The 19,825-nt window shown below is 37.6% G+C and overlaps 1 protein-coding gene across 1 annotated transcript in view; it reads right to left on the bottom strand.

The window, feature by feature from the left end:
• The window catches only part of mtss1 (MTSS I-BAR domain containing 1), a 64,585-nt gene that overhangs the window by 19,551 nt on the left and 25,209 nt on the right, over positions 1-19,825 (bottom strand). The window contains exon 3 of the mRNA XM_016540436.1: positions 18,699-18,772. Coding sequence (XP_016395922.1) covers positions 18,699-18,772 — 74 coding nt within the window. The remainder of the gene's footprint in view (positions 1-18,698; positions 18,773-19,825) is intronic.

A 19,825-nucleotide genomic window follows, 5' to 3' on the forward strand; every position in this document is an offset into this window, starting at 1 on the left:
TGCATGCTTTTTGAGGCTTGAAAGAGTCAGTTGCACTGTAATGGCATGGAAAAGAGCATGGAAAATAGGCAAACGTTCTTCCACAGAAGAAGGAAAGTCAGTCATACAGGTTTGGAATGACATGAAGGTGAGTACATAATGGCAGAAATTTCATTCCACTGAGGTGGGTAATTACGTTACTGCACTCACGATCTGTAACAGAATGACTTGAAGCACATTTGACCTAGTTTCCTTCAGCACAGGCCTTATACCTGCATCAGGTCATTCTGACCCAGAAGAAGGGAGGACAGGACACATATAGACATCTTGACCGAGTAGCATTTCCTCTCTAAATACAAACATTTAGGGAATTTATTTAAAGAATTAAAACAAGAGGAATAGAGCTGCTATATATATATATATATGTGAAGTATCAAACTATAAACCTCTTTAATGCTTTGAGGAATTAGTGCTGCGGCCCCAAAGTTTTAAACAGGTCAATTACTTGGCTTCTGCATAATCACACTAATGCATCACTGCAGCAAAGCCTCCAGCGACAGCACTGCACATTCATCAAGAGACTGCTCACACAAAACCCTTTCTACAGAAAGGGTGCCAGAAAAACCAGCTCTTCCACAACCCCTCAAGCCTATGCACTCATTATCTGTGGTTAGCACAGCAAGATTAGTGCTCAAAACTAAGTCGATCCTATTAGGATCAACAAAGCAATGCACTCTGGAAGCTATTTTATTTTCTTCATCTAGCAAAAATGAATTTATTTACCAATCCAGTGTGTTTAAAATGACTGCTATGGATTCACAATGAATCCTTTTCAAATCATTCTACTTCTAGGTAAGGAAAATAGTGAAAAACAATCAATCAATCTCTCACAATCAGGAAAGGCAGCCCATTTTTTACCTCTAATACACCACTATGTCCAACTGCCTTGAGCGCGCGCACGGCATCCGGTGCGTGAGGTGTGTACGCGCTCTGGCGTAGTTTACGCAAGCGCCGGAAGTGATCTCTCGCGCGTATACGTCACTCATTGTTTACACAGTGCACAAACATTGTAGAAAAAAGATGCTACATTTTTGGGCTAGCACATGTACAGCTGAGAAGCACAGCCAAAAAAAAGCTTTATTTAATCACTGATCTGAGACAATCCAACTATTCACTTGCTAACAGTTAAGGTAAACATCTGGGAAAGGCATAGACTAGACTGGCTGACTTACAGCCTCTATGATACATTACTATCTGAATAATTCTGATTACAAAAGCCGATAAACTAGTTAGATTATGTATTACATCGCAATGATACATCCATTAACCCGCCCACCCATAAACACATAAAAGGTCACATTATCTAATGAGTCGGAAACTCTGAAGTAACATAATTGCTATTAACAATCAACCCTGTGAGTCAACAGTGACTGAAATATTAAAATAAACTGCGTTAAGACTGTGCAAACAGTCTTAATGCTGGCATTAAACGGTTTAATCAGATATACTTTATACTGGACTGCTGACTGTGTTTGAGCAGGATGTAGCTGATGCAATATGCAAATTATGCACAGCACGATTTATCTTATTGGCTGAAAAACTTGCCATTCACCTGCCGTTAATATGTGCTTTGCTTTCAGTTTCATTTTTTCATTATTTGAGTCCTCTTCAAATAACCAAACATTTCATTGAACCATAAAAGTGTAAAGTAACACAATTCTGCCAGCATTTAAATTGTCCCATTGGCTTTGAAAGAGTCTCACTCCACTTTGCATTTACACAAATATAATAATTTAATTTAATATTAAAATGATACTATATTACAGTAACATTTCAATGAAAAACAATTTAATTTCTTTATTCATTTTACATTTTTAAAAAACATTTACATTTCTGTGTAGTTGCCAAATTTGAAGAAATGCTGTCAACTGAAATTTCCCACAAAACCTGATTTTCTGCACCTGTTATCATTGAAGTACATTATCATTGTAATGTACACATACAGTATATTATATAATATACATATTTTATAACATACAATAAAAAAAGAAAGTGAACCTTGCTTGCATATTGCAAGTTAAAAGTCCAATGTTCAGAGCATTTACAGCAGTCAAAATTTACACTTTGAGACACCAATGACTGAGTGTGAAAACACCTGTCTATTATCTCTCGCATTATTATCACTGAAGTTAATTCTATAATCCTAACTGAAGTCAATCCTTGATGCTGTTCTCTTTTTTCCATTAAAGTTCTTCATGTAACTACATCTCTGTCACTGTACTTCCTGGTAAGTGTTTCCCAGGTCTATAGCCGGGGGCAGCAAATGTGTGCGCTCTAAAATCTGACTGTTCCTCTAGCAGGACTAGACATGTCATATCATGCACCTCACTGGTCTTTTTGTTGCTGTTTGCGTGTTGCGTGATCTTCAGCACAGCCACTACTGCCACAAACTGGTCTCTGTTGATGTTTTGAAGTCAACTGATTCGGCTGGGGTGGTGGGACGTCACACCCTGACGCCTCGGGCTGACGCTCAATAAGTCTCATTACTGCCACGACATTTCACACGCAAGATCTCAACACATTACCTGCTGGGGGTTAAGACATTAAACTTTCAAATGTCTCTGGTGTCAATCAACCAGTGTCAAATAAAGAGAGCACAAACGAGACAAACTTTGGAAGAACAGCTCTCTAACTCTATAATTACAGGCGTTTGAGTGTAAACCCCTTTTAAAAGTCAGGCAGGCCTCCAAACAAACCAGTTGCCAATGTAAAAAGAGTGTGAAATTAATTTTTCCCTTCTTTAATTCCTCGTAAGAGTTACAGATCAAGCTGATTGCGCCATTCTGTATATTCTTGGGATAAAACTTCACCACCTAGCCAATTTTCCAGCCACTTTAAAAGCAACTGTTATGCTTGGTGGAAACCACAATAGGCAGCGTTTAATTAATTTAACTGCTTGTTACTGTCTGAATCAGATTCATCTATTGTTATCGGCTATATGTATTCAAAACATTGCCAAACAATAGCATACCACTTTTTAAACTAGTTAGGTTGGAGTTGTGCCCTAGCGATTAGCACACAATTAAGTCAGTTCTGTACGAATCTAGCTCCAAAAGATTTCCAAATCCTCTCTTTCCCTCATAATTTTCTGTTCTCTTGTAAGAAAAAGTAATAAAAATGGGAAAAACAACATTCTTTAGTTAATGAAGTGAAAAACAAACTTTGTTTGAATATTAGAAATGCATCCGGGGGCAAAATGGAGATAAAAAGGCGGGCTGAGCTAGGAGGTAGTTTGTGTTTTTTTTTTTTTTTTATACTTTTATAATATAAAAGTATAAAACAACCCACTTAGCAGCTTTAAATTTGTATCAGATTATTATTGTATCAGGTATTATGGGTATTTTACCCTGTTTTGAATGAACTTTATACAGTATTTAAAGGGAGAGTTCACCCAAAAACGAAATTTGATGTTTATCTGCTTACCCCCAGGGCATCCAAGATGTACGTGACTTTGTTTCTTCAGTAGAACACAAACGAATATTTTTAACTCAAACCGTTGCAAAAGGTGGCGATAATGCACTTATAAGTCTGCGATCCGCCGTAAAGCAAGAAGAAGATGCGTCACGCGCCGGCTGTCGAGGACACGCTCAGGACAGTTCAGACATTGAGAGGTAAAAAACGTCAGAGGTAAAAAACGATATAAATACTGTTCAGTTTCTTGCACAGACTGATCGTTTCGTGTCTTTATACATCAGTGTATCGTCACAAGCCGCAGGGTTTAATTTGGTTTTGTTTGTGTATGTTTTTTTTACTCTCAAAGCTGTGATTCCCATTCACTTCCATTATAAGACTCACAGACTGCAACAGTTTTGAGTTAAAAATCTTTGTTTGTGTTCTACTGAAGAAACAAAGTCACCTACATCTTGGATGCTCTGGGGGTAAGCAGATAAACATCAAATTTTCATTTTTGGGTGAACTATCCCTTTAATGACTAAATGATACACCATGTGGTATTACCTTGAGAACATTTCAGAAGAATATTAGTGCACTAAAATGATATTTTTGGTGAAGTACCTAAAGAAAAACAAACAAACAAAAAAGTTTATTTTATATTTATATTGATTATATAATTCAATATTTTTATTAGTATTTACTTTTTTTCTTTATAAAATAGATACAATATCATATACAAATCAAGTCTCCCTAAAACCAGATTAAAACATTCAAGCACACTCACATCTGTGCATCTAATACAAAAAGGTTCTTCACTGTTCTTGCCAGTATGATGTATGATCCCCATTAAACTTCTTAATCACACAAAGATGGTCTTTATCACTGATGGAGAGACTGTACGTTTCCTTCAGCACTCACATATTTTCCACTTGCTTGTGCCGTTAGAAAAGAGTTCATAACTCAACATAAAACCAAGCCTTTGCACACAACCTCAAGAGGAACAACACCTAGCTGGCGTCCTCATCACCTTAAACGGTCAAAATTGTGTTTGCTCAAGAGCAATAAACTTTTCCACGTTTTCCTCAATGGAAAAGTTTTCGCTTAGCCACAATTTCATTTCCCTGCACGGAAGCTCGTCGTATGAAGAGAGCTAACGAGGACAGAAAGCGCATTAGAGCAGCATTCACATCGCTCTGTTTCAATCTCAGATTCTCCATTGAGTTTTTCTGACCACGGGTCAGTCACAATATATTCATTCAGAATGAGAGAGAGGCCCAAAGAATGAAACCTTAGTTAACAAGCACTCACTGCTGTCTGTGATATGATGCTTAAAAGGGGCCATTCTGTGGACAAAGACGACCATTCACACAGATGCAGCACACCTTGATCACACTCGCACATACAAAATGACAGCCACTCATAGTAGTGTATGCACTAGAGATAGCCTAAAGTTCTGGTACTTTGGTACAATAGTTTTCAGAGAAAGGTTTTGCAAACTGTACTTGCTTTCACAAACCCTCCACATGACAATGTTGCACCAGAATTTCATCCAACTAGGCTTCGCTACTGGGAGAAGACAATCTCAGTAAAAAATCATTATATGTGACCCTGGACTACAAAACCAGTCATAAGGGTCCATTTTTCAAAATTGATGTTTGCATGAACTCTAATGCAAACATATGACACCAAAGTATTAAAAAAATTGCCTTTTTGTAGTTTAAACTTTATAAAAATATATTATAAAATATATAAATATTATTTAAAAAAAACAGCCTGCAAAAAGAAGGGAGTTCATTGGCATTGCTTTATTGCTTTAATTTTTTCATGACAAAAATTCAGACTTAGTACGAACAGGTTTTAAAATGTCAAAAAAGGTCAAACATGCTGGCAAACATTGAAATATTCCCTACAGGGATCAATTAGCTTGTATAAACCAAATCTCTCTGGTGCAGAGGGAAAATATTGATATTCAGCACAAGGACTTTGTTTATGGTTGAAGAAATCAAGAAATCAAAGAAATTCAAGTTTTGCAATAAAATCTCTCAGATAGGCTATATTAGTAAGAAATTCAGGTATAGATCACATTCAAGCAGGCATTTCTCCCTATACTGCAATATTTAAACATCACTGAGTTGAGAATCATGTGATCTCTGATGAAGGTGCAATACAAGGAAAAGCTCTTGTCTTTATAAGGCAGCTTTGTCAATGAAGGCTGACCCTGTAACAGATCAGCTAGTGGCAACGTCAGCAGAATCGCCAGCCATCCTGCGTGGACTTCAGGAACCAGTGAACTGAAGGGCTGCCAATTCAGCTTCATTCAGGTCATGTGTGCCCTTCAGGGGATAATGAATTGCAAATGTCTTCAAGAAAACATGCATCTGTGAGGGTTTGTGTGCATGCAAAACTCACTGTGCACCCTTAAAAAAAACAGCAGTCAAACTGATCTACAGAATGTAATGTGAAATTTTTCACCCCCCAAAAACCTAAAACAAAGCCCTAGTCAAACAACTTTCCTAGCGGCATCATACCACATAATTAATTTCACTGAAGTGTCGTGGAACCTTCAGACCGTGATGACTGCTTTCTGTGGTATGTTCAAATTCAAACCAAAAATAGTTAGTCTGAGCTGGAGCAGTCACAGGTCATTTCACTGGGGACGTGCGTGTTTCCAAAGGAAATGGTCAGTGGCTTGCCTTCCCCACCAAGGTCGGGATACTCTCGTAAACCATGTCTGGGGACAAACGTCCTCGCTAAGCTGACTTTAAATTATCTGTCACGGCATACCAAGGCGTCCCCAGTCCTTCCTGGCTTTTAGGCGTTGTCTGTATTATCCTTCCTTAATATATAGCACAATAGATGCATAAACTCATACCTCTAAATGTGCAACAAATTCAAATTCATCAAACTACAGAGCACAAGGACTGTGGAACAGATCTCTCATACCTACAAACGGTATCATTCAACAAATCTGAAAATAACTAGGGTTGTCATAAGTTGGCAGGAGAGTTTTAAACACATAGCACCATATCAGCTACCTGTGAGCTGGCTAGTGCCTTCAACTGAGTGAAACACTAAAAAACAGCCTAGCTAAAGGTCACTTTTGCTTTGTGAGCAAGATCATGTTGTAGGAAGGCTGGCAGTGTCCAACTTATTGAACTTCATGTGGTGCCTATGTTTAGTGGAAACCATATTGGGAAGAGATTATTTTAAGCATAGGAATTTAGTATTTAAAACGGGCAGGAACAGAATGGACTTCAAGGAAACTCAATTTCAGAAAAGTCTTAATTTTTTAGATTAATACCAGCTTGAATGCCAATGTGACATTTTTACTAAAGGGATAAACTACTTAATATGGTTTCTGTTCATCAAATAATTCTGAAAAAATGTATAATATGTAAAATATGAGGCAACAACATTGATTATACAAAATGTTTCTTAAGCAGCAAATCAGCATATTAAAATGACTGAATGATTTCCGAAAGATCATGTGACACTGAAGACTGGAGTAATGATGCTGAAAAAGCACAATGATACAGCAATACACAATGAAAGTGCTATATAAATGCCTCGTTCATTCAAAATTAAACTTTCCATCACAAGAACGTATTACATTTTAAAATATATTCAAATAGAAAACCGTTATTTTAAGTTGTAACAATTTCACAGTATTACTGTTTTTACTGTGTTTTTGAGCAAATAAATGCAGCCTTGCTGAGCACACAAGACTTACTAAACCCAAACTTTTGAACCGTAGTATAAAATTTGTTCTGTTTCTCATACAAAGCTTCAAATATATCTCTAAAGAATTCATTTACACTATTTTTATGCTGTTTAAATGTCCTATTTGGACTCTCATTCCATGGTTACTGTATGTTGTCATTGTATGCAGGCATTTTTGGATGAACCAATCCTTTAAAGCAAAAAAATAAACATGAATTTTGAACTTTGCTTTTAAAAGCTATGATAAGATCCAAGATAGTCAATGAGTACCACAACTGCTGTGTTATTTCAAGCTACATAAGCTTGCTTCTTGGCTAAAAGTTTTTATATGTTGACTTGTGATTTTTATTTTTATTTTTTAAAGCACAGATGGAAAGAGGACGTTCTCTGCTGGATCACAGGGTTGGGTTTGTACCACTTGGTTCCTTTCTCCATGTGAGTCATGGGGGCCCACTTAGCCACAAGCCTCAAAACAAGATAAATGCTCCAGGCAGATTGTGTTTCAAACGATCGCTGGGTCATGTGAGTTCAAAACGTCCACCACACAAACGCCCTACAGCAGTGAGCAAAGCAGACGCAAATGAAACCTTCTGGTGAGACTTGACAGACATTGTGAAGCGTTATAGCGTATGGATTGGGGAACGGAATGAAGAAGATCTCCAGGAGGACATTCCTCTACAAGCAGATGATCTGTGGGCATAGATTGCGTAACATCTGGCTTTGGTTTAACACGTGTCTATAAAAACAAGAAGTGTACAAAAGTGGTGACAAACATGACAGTCTTAGATTGTAGCCAATATGACCAGTTCACATTATCCGAATAGATCCGTCACCACATATGCTACGATAAATTTCAAACTAAACCTCAAATTAATATAAAAAAGAAAGCTTTGTGGCTTTATTGCATCTCTTTATTGACAGCATGTGTTTATCAAAAACAAGAATACTTTTCTGTCTAAACACGACCATATAAAAGCCAACCCATCCTTCTGTCTGTACTCCCTCTTTACCGCTCTATTAGACACAGTCCAAAATATACTTCACACTCTTTCCTCCATTCTTTAAACCCTAGTTTAGCCGGTGCCCACTCATGCCTGGCCCGTACAAAAGCATCCAGTGTGTCCGTGTTACACAGTCCATCACTGTTCACACCTACTCACTCCACCCACCGACTCTCTCCACAGCACAGACTCCACATTCAACGCCTGCTCAAGATTCAGACGCCTTCGTTTTTATTTATATATTTATTTAAAAAAAGTCACGAAACATGCTACAAAAAAGCTGTGGAAAGGAAATGTCAGGTTTTTTTCATTCCTGACTAGGGCTGGGTATCGATTCAGATGTTCCAATTCGATTCGATTTCGATTTTCAAGCTCGACGCATGACGCTTTTCCCATGAGGCCTTGATTTAGTGTTCAAGGTTTCTGCTTATCTGTAAGTTTCCTTCTCCTGCTGGCCTGTGCCTAAGTCTATTGCAGATAGACTTTTGACTAACATCATCTGGTCCAAGTTGCAGCTTATCCTGGCCAATAACTGCCCATTTAGACTGGAAGAGACCACCTGATGGACATAAACTGAACAACCACAGTTAATTATGACATTTGGGGGCATGTAAATCTGAAACCAGCAATAATTCTGACAACTAGGGTTGGGCTGGGCCCAAGGGTTGGGCCGATAGACGATGCCATCGTCCATCACCGATGACTGATAGACATCACGATGTTGAGCCGGCAACACGGTCCCCCCCCCTTTTTCTATCTCAACTGTCACGGAATGGAATGCACAGGATTGTGGGATATCAAAAGCAGCGAAGAATACATCTATGCTGCCTTCAAAATTCGATCATAAGAAGGTACCTCCGGAGACAGGAAGTAAAGCAGAATTTGTATTTGGACGTGCCTTGATGCCTTCCTGTCTTGGAATGCTGCCTCTGAAGGAGCTCATTTTAGAACTTTCAGATGCAGCCACTGTGTTCGGAAAGAAAATTACATTTCAATATTTTCCCTCGCAGTTATATCATTGGGTAATTATACTACATATATTTCGGGCATTAGGGAGCCGCTATTATACCTGGCATTGAAACTGCTTTTGAATGCACGATGGCTTTTTAGTTTCACTTTCACTTTCGAGATTCGCGATCGCATGTAGTCTGTTTATACTATGGAGCAGCAGTACTTACCACACATTTTACAAGATTAGATGTTTGTCAGTTGTGCACAGGACCTGCAAATCATTCGCCATTGTCTTCAGTCATCTCTCCTTACTCTGTTTATGTGGTAAGTGAAATTTTATTTACTGTAATGTAACAGGCAACCGTTACACCGTGTCTACACCGGACGCGACTGTTATCATGTCGTGCCGCATCAGCTAAAGTCTGTCTACACTGGACAGTAGAGCAGTCCGCAATCACATTTTGTCTCCTTTTTTGGATGTTCGGCGCGTTCTTTTGGGAAAGTATGCTTGAATTTGAAATATTCGATATTCACGATATTTTACAAATTAAAATACAAATTTTACATCGTCGTCAAAATTATTGCGATACTATCGCTAATATTCGATATATCGCCCAGCCCTAATTCACGCTTCGGGCACACCCCCAAAAACAAAAAAGCACCCTGACTCATAGAAAAGGCAAAAAGCCAGCCAATTAGACAAGATATGGCAACTTTTAGCCAAGGCTTGTCATTTTTTTGTGTAAAATGCACCTCACAGTTTGAGATGCAGCAATTATAAAAGTGTTTGCATGTCTGTTATAAGTAATGGCTCTGTTCATGATATAAACCTAAACCATTAAAAATATGCACGTTTTTAAACCATTTTTTTTTAAAAGAAATTAATACTTTTATTCAGCAAGGTTGCATTTATTTTATCAAAAGCGACAGTAAATACATTTACAATGTTACAAAAGATTTCTATACATGGCTGTTCTTTGAAACTTTCTTTTCAAAGAATCTTGAAAAAAAAATGCATGTTTCTACAAAAAAAGCAACTGTTTTCAACATTGATAATAATCAGAAACATTTCTTGAACATCAGATCAGCGTATTAGAATGATTTCTGAAGGATCATGTGACATTGAAGACTGGAGTAATGATGCTGAAAATTCCGCTGTATACAGAGTAAAATGCGTAAATTAATTGGGAGAATAAATCGTAAGAATGCACATTAGTGTTAAAGCTGCAGTCCATAACTTTTTTATCCAAAATCAGTGATCCAAAATCAATATTTGAGCAAGTGCATAACCAGCCAGTGTTCAAAACTATCGCCTTACTTTAGCCCGATTTACAATGGTAAGCTTATAATAATGTTTTCTAATTTGGTAGGTTTTCGCGGGAAATTCGAGCATGCTGCTGCGTCATTACGTCACGTCTGTAAACATAATGATTGAGTCCCGGCTAGTAGGCTACCGGTGGTGGATCGTTAGCCTTTTCTCACAGCAGCTGGAATAATTAAATTTATCATTTTGATGGCGGATTGTAATCCAGAAAGGATTATGTGTTAATTAGGGATGCACGATATTATCGGACCGATATCGGAATCGGCCGATAATGGCTTTAAATGTACAGTAAATATCGACATCGGCCCGATATGAAAAATTATGCCGATATGTCTTGCCGATAAGAGGAATACATTAACTCACATGTGCTCAGGGTGTGTAGCGATTAGATCACATCAGCAGTGTGGCTCATTCTTGAAGCAAAGTTTTGCCTGAATAGTGATTGGGTTCACTGTTTTGGATCACTGCATTTAAACGGAACATGCACGTACAGAATGATGCGTTCGGTGTATGATAAGAGTAAACAGTAATAGAACGTGCAGCGGCAGCCTCCCCCAGGTCCTACTGCCCGTTCGGTAAGGAGTTTTAATTCCGTAGGGGGCGCTGTTGGCCTACTTCTAATGAAATTAAAGTAAAATACACAAATAACATTTAGACTGTTTCTGATTAAATAGAGCAGTAATTGATGTCATAAAATCATGAGTATGTTTTGATTTAAAGGTCAGAAGCTATAGCTTACGAGAATAAAAAAAAAAAAATCACAAACATGACACTTGTAAATTAATAATTCTATATATACTGATTTATTCATTAATGTGCAATGTGTTATATTTTTCAAACAAGTTATGACCTCTAAAAGATTTTCATAATTTTTACAACTCTTTTGCTTTAGACCATCTACAAATGTTAAATCTTAAAATAAAATCCCCTAGTGTTTATGAAACACATGTGACTGAAATTAAATTATTCCAGTTTTAAATGTGCATGTACAGATAGCATACGTGGGATTACACAGGATTTGTATTTTAAAGAAAACCAGTTCAAAAGAAGAATAATTTGCTTTTTGGGTTAAAAGAATTTCTTAATATGAAATTCAAATGCTATGACAACTAGAGATTAGACTGTACAGAAATTGAAATCTACACGCTAATACACACTACATACACGTAGTCACGCAATGCTGATGTTGTTAACTAACAATTTTAGAACAAAGTATAACAATAATAATAATTTGCATGGTTTGATGTGATGTGAGCTAATTGATCGTTAGATTGAATCACCATTGGTAGCTTGATTTATTGTAATGCTTTTTTCCTCAGTTGGTCAGAACAAACGTGGCAGACTTGTTACTTACTGAAAATTCTTCTTTGGGTCATATATTCCAAGACATAGGCGAGAATCTGTGATTCCTAAGTAACATTACAGTATCCACACCGGTGCAGTGACTGACAGGCACACATTCACCTCAAAACATTAGATTCATCCACGCTGGAGCCGTGCCGGCGCACAACCCACGCAATGAAAATAATTCCGCAAGTAACTGCAATTGCAGGTTTCAAACAGAAATGGCGACAAAGAGGCAAAACTTACGGACTGCAGCTTTAAATTTCACACTCATATGTCATACAGCATTTCTTCAAACTGAAAATATTATGTGAATCTCAAAGTCCAGAGGCAGTTTTACTTCAGATTAAACACTGGGTGTGCCAACCAATTATGTAATGTCTACCACTGTAGTAACTAGTCATGAGTTCCCTAAGAGACTAGAGAAAAAGTTTTTTTTTTTTTTGTTCTTTTAAAAACCATCTGCTTCAAAAACGACCCTAAGGGAACTCATCCACTGCATGTCACCAACCTTATGATTCACAAGGCAAGTTTGTGCAGGTCTTTTCAACAGAGAATCACACAGAGGGACTAAATAAATACGGTAGCATGGAAAATCACTGCTAAAGGTGAAGTCCATTATTCATCCCCGTCAATATGATTTATCAGGGAAAGTGAATCATAGGAAAGTGCAATGTATGAAAGACAAATGGATAGTTTTTTTTCTTCAGTTGAATCACTCCGACAAAACCAGTTGGAATGTTTCTACGCAATTCTCAATGTTCTGGATACATCATCCATTCAAAATTGTTAAAAGCTCACTGTAGGGTAGGATTATCAGTAAATAATGACAGTAAAATTACAACAACAAAAAAATATGTCTTCTATTATAGACTAGGCCTACCATTCAAAAGTTTGGGGTCAATAAGATTTTTTAAAAGTTTTTGAAAAAAGTCTCTTTCGCTCACTGAGGCTGTTTTTACTTGATCAAAAATTACAGTAAAACTGTATATAGTAAAATATAAATACAATTTTAAATTTCTGTTTTCGTCTGCGCCGATAGTGGTCAGCGCCGACATACAGCGCCTCTGCATTACAGGCGTCCCGAGATGTTGATTTGCTGCTTGAAACTTAACAGCCTCAAGCCTCATATTAAAATCTCCTTTTGTGTTCCAGAGAAGCAAGCAAGCAATACAGGTTTGAAATGACATTAGGGTGAGTAAATATGACAAATTTTCTTTCTCTTTAAAGGGTTTAGCAGAAAAGGCTGTGAAGCCCTGCTTTAGACTTTTTAGGTTTAAATCTAGATGGAGCTAGTTTATAAAGAGTAAAACAGGTCAAATAGAAGTGAGAGGCTGTTAAAATAATGCTGTATGGCATACATACATAGTCTTTATGTGGAAGGGTCATGGGACTTCACAGCTGCACACCGCATGCTCAATCACTCTCAGCTGGGGTTGCGGAGGGGGTACTGAGGGTCTCGGTGGGTTAAATTCCCCACAAACACATACATGCCGATTCCGCCTTCCTAGTGCACTTTAATCCTTCCTGTATCTGGAATGTTTGCAGTGGGGTCTGACGTTTAAGGGTCAGTAGGGGATCTAAACGCGCGCACACATATTTACAGACAACTGGGGCTGGTGTGGCCCCTTTGTGAAAGCGTGGCAGCTGTGAACCAGGCGCTGGCCAAAACAGGTGTGGGACCAAAACGGCACCCCGGTCAGTGACGGTGTAACGGTGCTTTTGACGACTCCAACTATACCGCCATATGTTCATTATACATCTGCTCTTCCCATTTCGTCTTAATACAGCCGTCCACTTTACACACAAGGTACTCGAGAAGAGCAGCTACCCAGATATTTGATTATATCATCAGTGGGCTGTAAGAGCAAGAGCTAATGATTGGTGAGATAATATGAAGAATTTTCCTTAGAAGTGCACACTAGAATGTCCCGCTTTGATATTTCTGTTCTATTCGCTAGGGCATGAGCATTTAGGCCACCAGCTGTCCTCTGAGGAGCTGGCTTAAAAGTGCTGTGCAAGAAAAGGATGGACGGAGAGAAAACAAGGGAGCGGGGCAATTTCTGCTCTCATCTGTTATGGATGGAAGGAATGAGGTTGTAAAATGGAGGCGAGATTGCAAATCACAAACTGATGAAGAGAAAAGCTGAAGAAGTAAATGCAAGGCAGTTTTGGACAGTAACCTCCAGTAAAATGCAAGAGAGAACAGGAAAAAAAGAAATGCATCAATTAATGCAGTCAGCGAATGAATTAATTAATTTTGGCTACTATGGATAGACACTTTGGATGATAGAAAGTGGAGACAAGGCTATGTTGGAGATCTGGTCTGGTCTTTATCATTCATTAACATCATTGACCTTAGACATGGATTGATAAGTAGGGATAATGTCCAGTCAGCTGACATCCATCCCAGCTGACAGACATCCAATCCTAAATATTCCAAAATAAATAATTTATTTAAAAAATTTACGACATTTATAACCACCAAATAATTATTCACAAGAGGCACATTACTGTATGTAAATAAAACTATAATAGCAATAAATAATTGTAGATTGCAGAAAGCATAACCATCTGCATATAACAACAGATAATGTCATTTAATTGCAAATGTAAATTATAATAAATGTATAACTTACAATTTAACTTTTTTAATTTGATCAAATCAAAGGAACCCCAAGCAGATGGGTTGGTTTAGCAAAGCCGTCTCAGCTGTGATCAATAAGTCGATTGATCAGGTTTGGGGGATGTGGGCAGATCCGCAGCTGATATGCCGGTCCACATAATCAATACTAAGATTCAAGTCAAGGGTCCTGGTGGAAATCAGACAACAGAGAGCAAAGGTGCTTTCACACTGACTAGCACTTTTGGTGCGCACCCGGGTTCAATTGACGTCAGAGTTCGGTTTGTTTGGATGATGTGAACGCTGTCTTCCGAACTACCTACGGAAGGGTACGGTTCGCTGCTGATGTGAAAGCAATCGTACCAAATCGCAGAAGTGAACCACTATTAATGACGTATTATTTGATAAAAATGTTTGTTTGTGTGTTTCACTCACTTTCCGGACGTGCTGCAAGCATTTCTATTCGCCTTTAGTGTTCTTTAGATCCTTTGCAGTACATTCGTAAGACAGACAAAAGTGCCGTTATGTACTGAAGCTTTGGAAACAAAACCAATGGTTCAAAAACATAAATATATAAAAATGAAGATAGCAACTATGCATTTTGCTGCCTTCTCCTGCGCCGTCGTTACTAAGCAACGGGGTAAACAGCTGCTGGCTTGATGACACAAACGAACCATGGTTTGGACCCAAATAAAATAATATGAACGCAGTCCAGCGGGGGCAGGGGGAGGGGGGAGCAATCGAACTCTGGTTCGGACCAGGCAAGTGAACCAAGTGTGAAAGCACCCCAAGTGGGCATGGAGACAAAACACACCAATAACATATGGCAGAAAATATTGCTGAGTATTGTCTGTGTAGTTATTTTGAAAATTGCTTGTTTGTAAGCTACATGAAATATATTTTGAGTTACTGTTAACAGATTAGCATCAATGATCTTAAATTCTCACATCATGCGTGCATTTATCAGTAAAGAGAATAGTGAAAGTGACTACACAAAGAACAAGCCTGTCACAAAGCTGACAACAATCTAAAGAACGTAAAACTCCTCAGACTGAAAGAGATGCATGCATGTCAACACTAACTTTCTAATCAAACACAAACTCAATCCAAACACATGCACCATTTCTTTATCATCTGCGAGAACAAAAAAGCACCTCCTCAACATTCAAGACCCCCCAAACAAAGCCATTTCAGGCAACCGTTTTCCATCAGAAGGCATGACACAGCAGGCTTGAATCATGACAGCTCTCTCGTGTTAAGGTGTGGCAGCACCACTGGCACCTAAATCTTTAAATGCTCTTTCACGCCCTTTTTCTGGCATGTCAAGGCCACTTCTGTTTTGGGTAAATGAATTCTCTTAGGGTATGAAAATATTTGCATGTGCAAATTGGGATGAAATGCAGAATAAATTAATATTACAGCTCCGTTCTAAAATCTAGTGAGCTGAAATAGTTAGGGCTGGGTTTTGACACAAATTTCACAATTCGATTCGATTTTCATTCACAAGCTTGCGATTCGATTCGATTACCGATTTGATTCGATTCAATATAGATTATTTTGGATATATATCAGGTACAGTACATGCCAAATTTTCTCAAGGAAACAAAAAAACTCAACTAATGCTGTAAAATATACATGAGAGTAAGTTGGTACAACATTACTATAATATTGAAGGTTAAAATTAATGAAGTTTTTACAATAATAAAGTTACAGTTAATATATCAATATTTCTACTTCAATTTGTTTTTTTTTTTAAATATAAATATTTAAATGGTGGCTGTCATAAAAACTTGATGGATTTATTCAAACATAAATTAAACATTGAAGAACAGTAAAAATTATAATGAATCGGTTATATGGAGCATATATTAAGCAAAATGCCCCTCTCTACAGTTTATTTTATCTGACTAATGAGTTTATGGTCAACGAATATGTTTTTTCTGAGGTAAATGTGACGTTACGTGACATTGTTTACAAGCGGTTATATTGACGTCTTTGCGTGGCACACAGATTGAGCGATTACATGAGACAGGATACGGATTGTAAAGTTGTACTCTTTCTTTTAACTTACCTTCAGATATTTGGTCATGTTTATTTTGTGCTGAAACTGGTATTAATGTGGAGGAGATGATTAGTTCACGTGCGCTACACACTGCCGTGTCAGTTGAACTGAGGCGCTACAGCGATCTGTCACTCCACATTAAACAGCGCCAAAACGGCATTTATTGTTTGAATACTGCAATACAATGGACAGAATTTGAAATCTGAGACTTTGTGTCATATGAACTTCATATGAAGATTGTACCAAAGCACAATACTTATTGCAATTTATTGGATGGGAAGTACCCTTCAATGTTCCATCCATTAACTGAAAACAGGCTAGAATTATTGATTCTTGGGCTTTAGGAATCGATATCGTTCTGTAAAAATGAGAATCGATTAATATCGCGATATCGATATTTTTTACCCAGCCCTAGAAATAGTGTTTGCAGCCTACACAAATACATTTCACATGACGTCATATTTGTGGACTTCCGCACAAGTTTCCTAGGTGGAAGTCTGACGTCAATTGCATTTCAAATGCGTTTGTCCAAGTTGAAAACTGAAAATAGAACTTATTATTTAATTGGAATTGTAAATGCTATTTTTTATTTCACAATTTAATTCAACTGAACTAAGATATAACATTGTTTTGACATTAGCCTATTCATCTGTGGAACAGCACAATTGAAACAGATCAGGTTTCAGTTACAGACAAAACAACTCACAAATTATTTACTATAGTTGCAGTGTTTCTTTGTAGACTAATTAGATCAAGAAAAATGGAGTAAATCAACAAAGTATACAAGATGGAAAAAAAGAAGCACACTTCCAATCCTATACTACTTTGATAGAATTCATTAAGTAGACTAAAAAAAACAACTCACGACGTGAGCACGTGGGCAGAAGTGTCCGTGTTTTTGTTATGCTAATCTCATTCAGCGTTCAGCGACATAAGATCAAGGTAAAATTCTTGGGACTATCAGCAAGATAAACAGAGTCAGGGCTAAATCACAGCGGCATCACAAAGAACGAGGAGCACAAACACACAGCATACAGACTATAGAAACGAACAGGTCACCTTAACAAGAAGTGGAGCCATGTAACCCAATCCAGGCCATTATGCGACACTCATGCCTTCCTCCAATTGTCTGAGCAGAGAACAATATGGTGATGACCTTTTTTTTGGCTCTGCGTGAATTAAGGTTGAACATTTGTTGCCTTGGGTGACAAGATTTTACCCCGCTTATTTCAGGATGTTAACACACTGCCCTAAAGGTGAGACCTCACAGCGCAAATAAACAAATTATCTCAAAGAGATAACATAAAACAAATAAAAAGATAATACACTGCATATAGAGCATAACAGAATAACTTGCATTACTAGTTTTCCGTTTTGATTGCAAGAATGATAAGAATAAACTGATCTTCAAAGTGAAAACACGATGCCTTTAAATAAACAACATAATCCTCCAAACGAGTTTGAAATTATAAAATAGAAAGTGAAACGACTTTAATCAAAATTCACATCTGGATGTTGATATGCGCTTTTAGCGTCTCATCAAACAAAAATGTAAATATTTGTTTTCAACCAGAATTCCCAAACAAACCCCAATCTGCCATTGGTCACTCAAACAGATAGCCCCGCCCCCAAATCGCCATTGGTCAAGCCAACATTGCTCTGTTGGGTTGGCTGGAATGCTCTAACAAACACAGCAATGTTTTGCTAACACTGCAGTGTTTACTCTTTTTCCACGGGAGTCTATCTACAAATGCATCACTTATAGCCATCTGCATTTTAAAAGGGCAGAAAGTGTTTTAACACTGACAACATTACACACACATCATCTTAAATATATCAGCTCAGTCAGCACTTTTAAATGGTAAATAGCCTATGACATACTGCAACAAAAAAAAAATGCACCAAACAGTTTATCGATATGCACTGTCAAATTCCAGAGCGCTTGTGTGAATTTATTTCTTGGTTTCATGCGTATCACCAGGAGTACTATCATTAGGAAAGCTATAAAACACGCCGTCTTCTCACTTTAGTGTCATATGGCCCACATCTGCCTTTAAAAAAAGGAAAAGACATTTGGACAAGTCTTGAGGTGTTCCGAGTTAATGCTTCATATTTCTGATGAATAACCTTTCCTGTGAAGTACGACTCTGCCTGCTTTCCTCATTATCATCACTGAAGAGACAGACCATTTGTGAGGTGAGACAGCAGAGAGAGACAAAGAAGGTAGAGATCTCATCTTACCTCGTGTTCCAGTTGCAATGTCAGCCACTTTCTGGAAAGCATCCAGGAATGAGCTAGTGACGATGATTGTTGTCCTGAACGACAGAAAGAGAAAGAGTTTGTCTGTAAGAAAAACCCACAAGCAAAGTGGCTTTGACTGGATTCTTGCTAACTGTCGGTATATCACAACAAATATTTCCACTGACAGATTTTTGGAGCTTGCACTAGGTAGAGACGTTAACAGCACAGCAGCCCACAATGCTCTGGATGAATGATGTTTAAATACCTGAAGACACTAATAACTAAAGTAGAGCCCGACCGATATGGGTTTTTTGGGGGGCCAATGCCGATACCGATATTAGGGAGTAGAAATAGACCGCTTCCGATATATCGTCCGATATTCTTTATGTGTAGGCTATATTATAGTACAGTATAGTCAAAAGTTTGGACACACTTCCCATTCATGTGTCCAAACTTTTGACTGGTACTGTATATAGAATACAGTATATAGCCTACATAAACAGAATATATATATATATACATAAACACATTTTTTGCAATGATAACTCAAATGTGGTGATCAAACACTTATAATGATGTGACAAACATAGGCCTATGTAATGGAGGCAGGGTATTTAACAATTTAACAATAAACTATTATTCAAAATGAGTCTGACATCAGTGCACTTAAAAGTAAACTTCACTTCACTTATTATAAATAACTTAAATAACACAAATAGAACAAAATATATATAACTTGAATTAAGAAATTAAACAAGGTAACTGTGTAGGGCAAGCAAGCTACTGAACCAACAGGGGCAGGTTTATGCAGGAAGCACAGCTTTTCCAAATGTAAACATCTAAAATGAATAAATAATAATAATAAATAATATTATTTTTCCCAAACTCTGTGTTGTGTATTTTCTGGTCATATGCCAGGGCTCGCAAAATTTCAAAATCCCTGGTAGCCCTTCGGGCAGGCATTCTTCCGATTTTGGTAGCCCAAAAATGAATTTAACTAACCCGAATAAAAGATAGTATTTTTTCTTCAAATAACAAGTTAAGAGAGTAGGGTTGCAACGGATCACAAATCTCACGGTTCGGATTATATTACATTATCATATCACATTTTGAGTCACAGATTTTTC

Source organism: Sinocyclocheilus rhinocerous, unplaced genomic scaffold (assembly GCF_001515625.1).
Source record: "Sinocyclocheilus rhinocerous isolate Xijiao unplaced genomic scaffold, SAMN03320098_v1.1 scaffold218, whole genome shotgun sequence".
In the NCBI taxonomy this organism is placed as follows: domain Eukaryota; kingdom Metazoa; phylum Chordata; class Actinopteri; order Cypriniformes; family Cyprinidae; genus Sinocyclocheilus; species Sinocyclocheilus rhinocerous.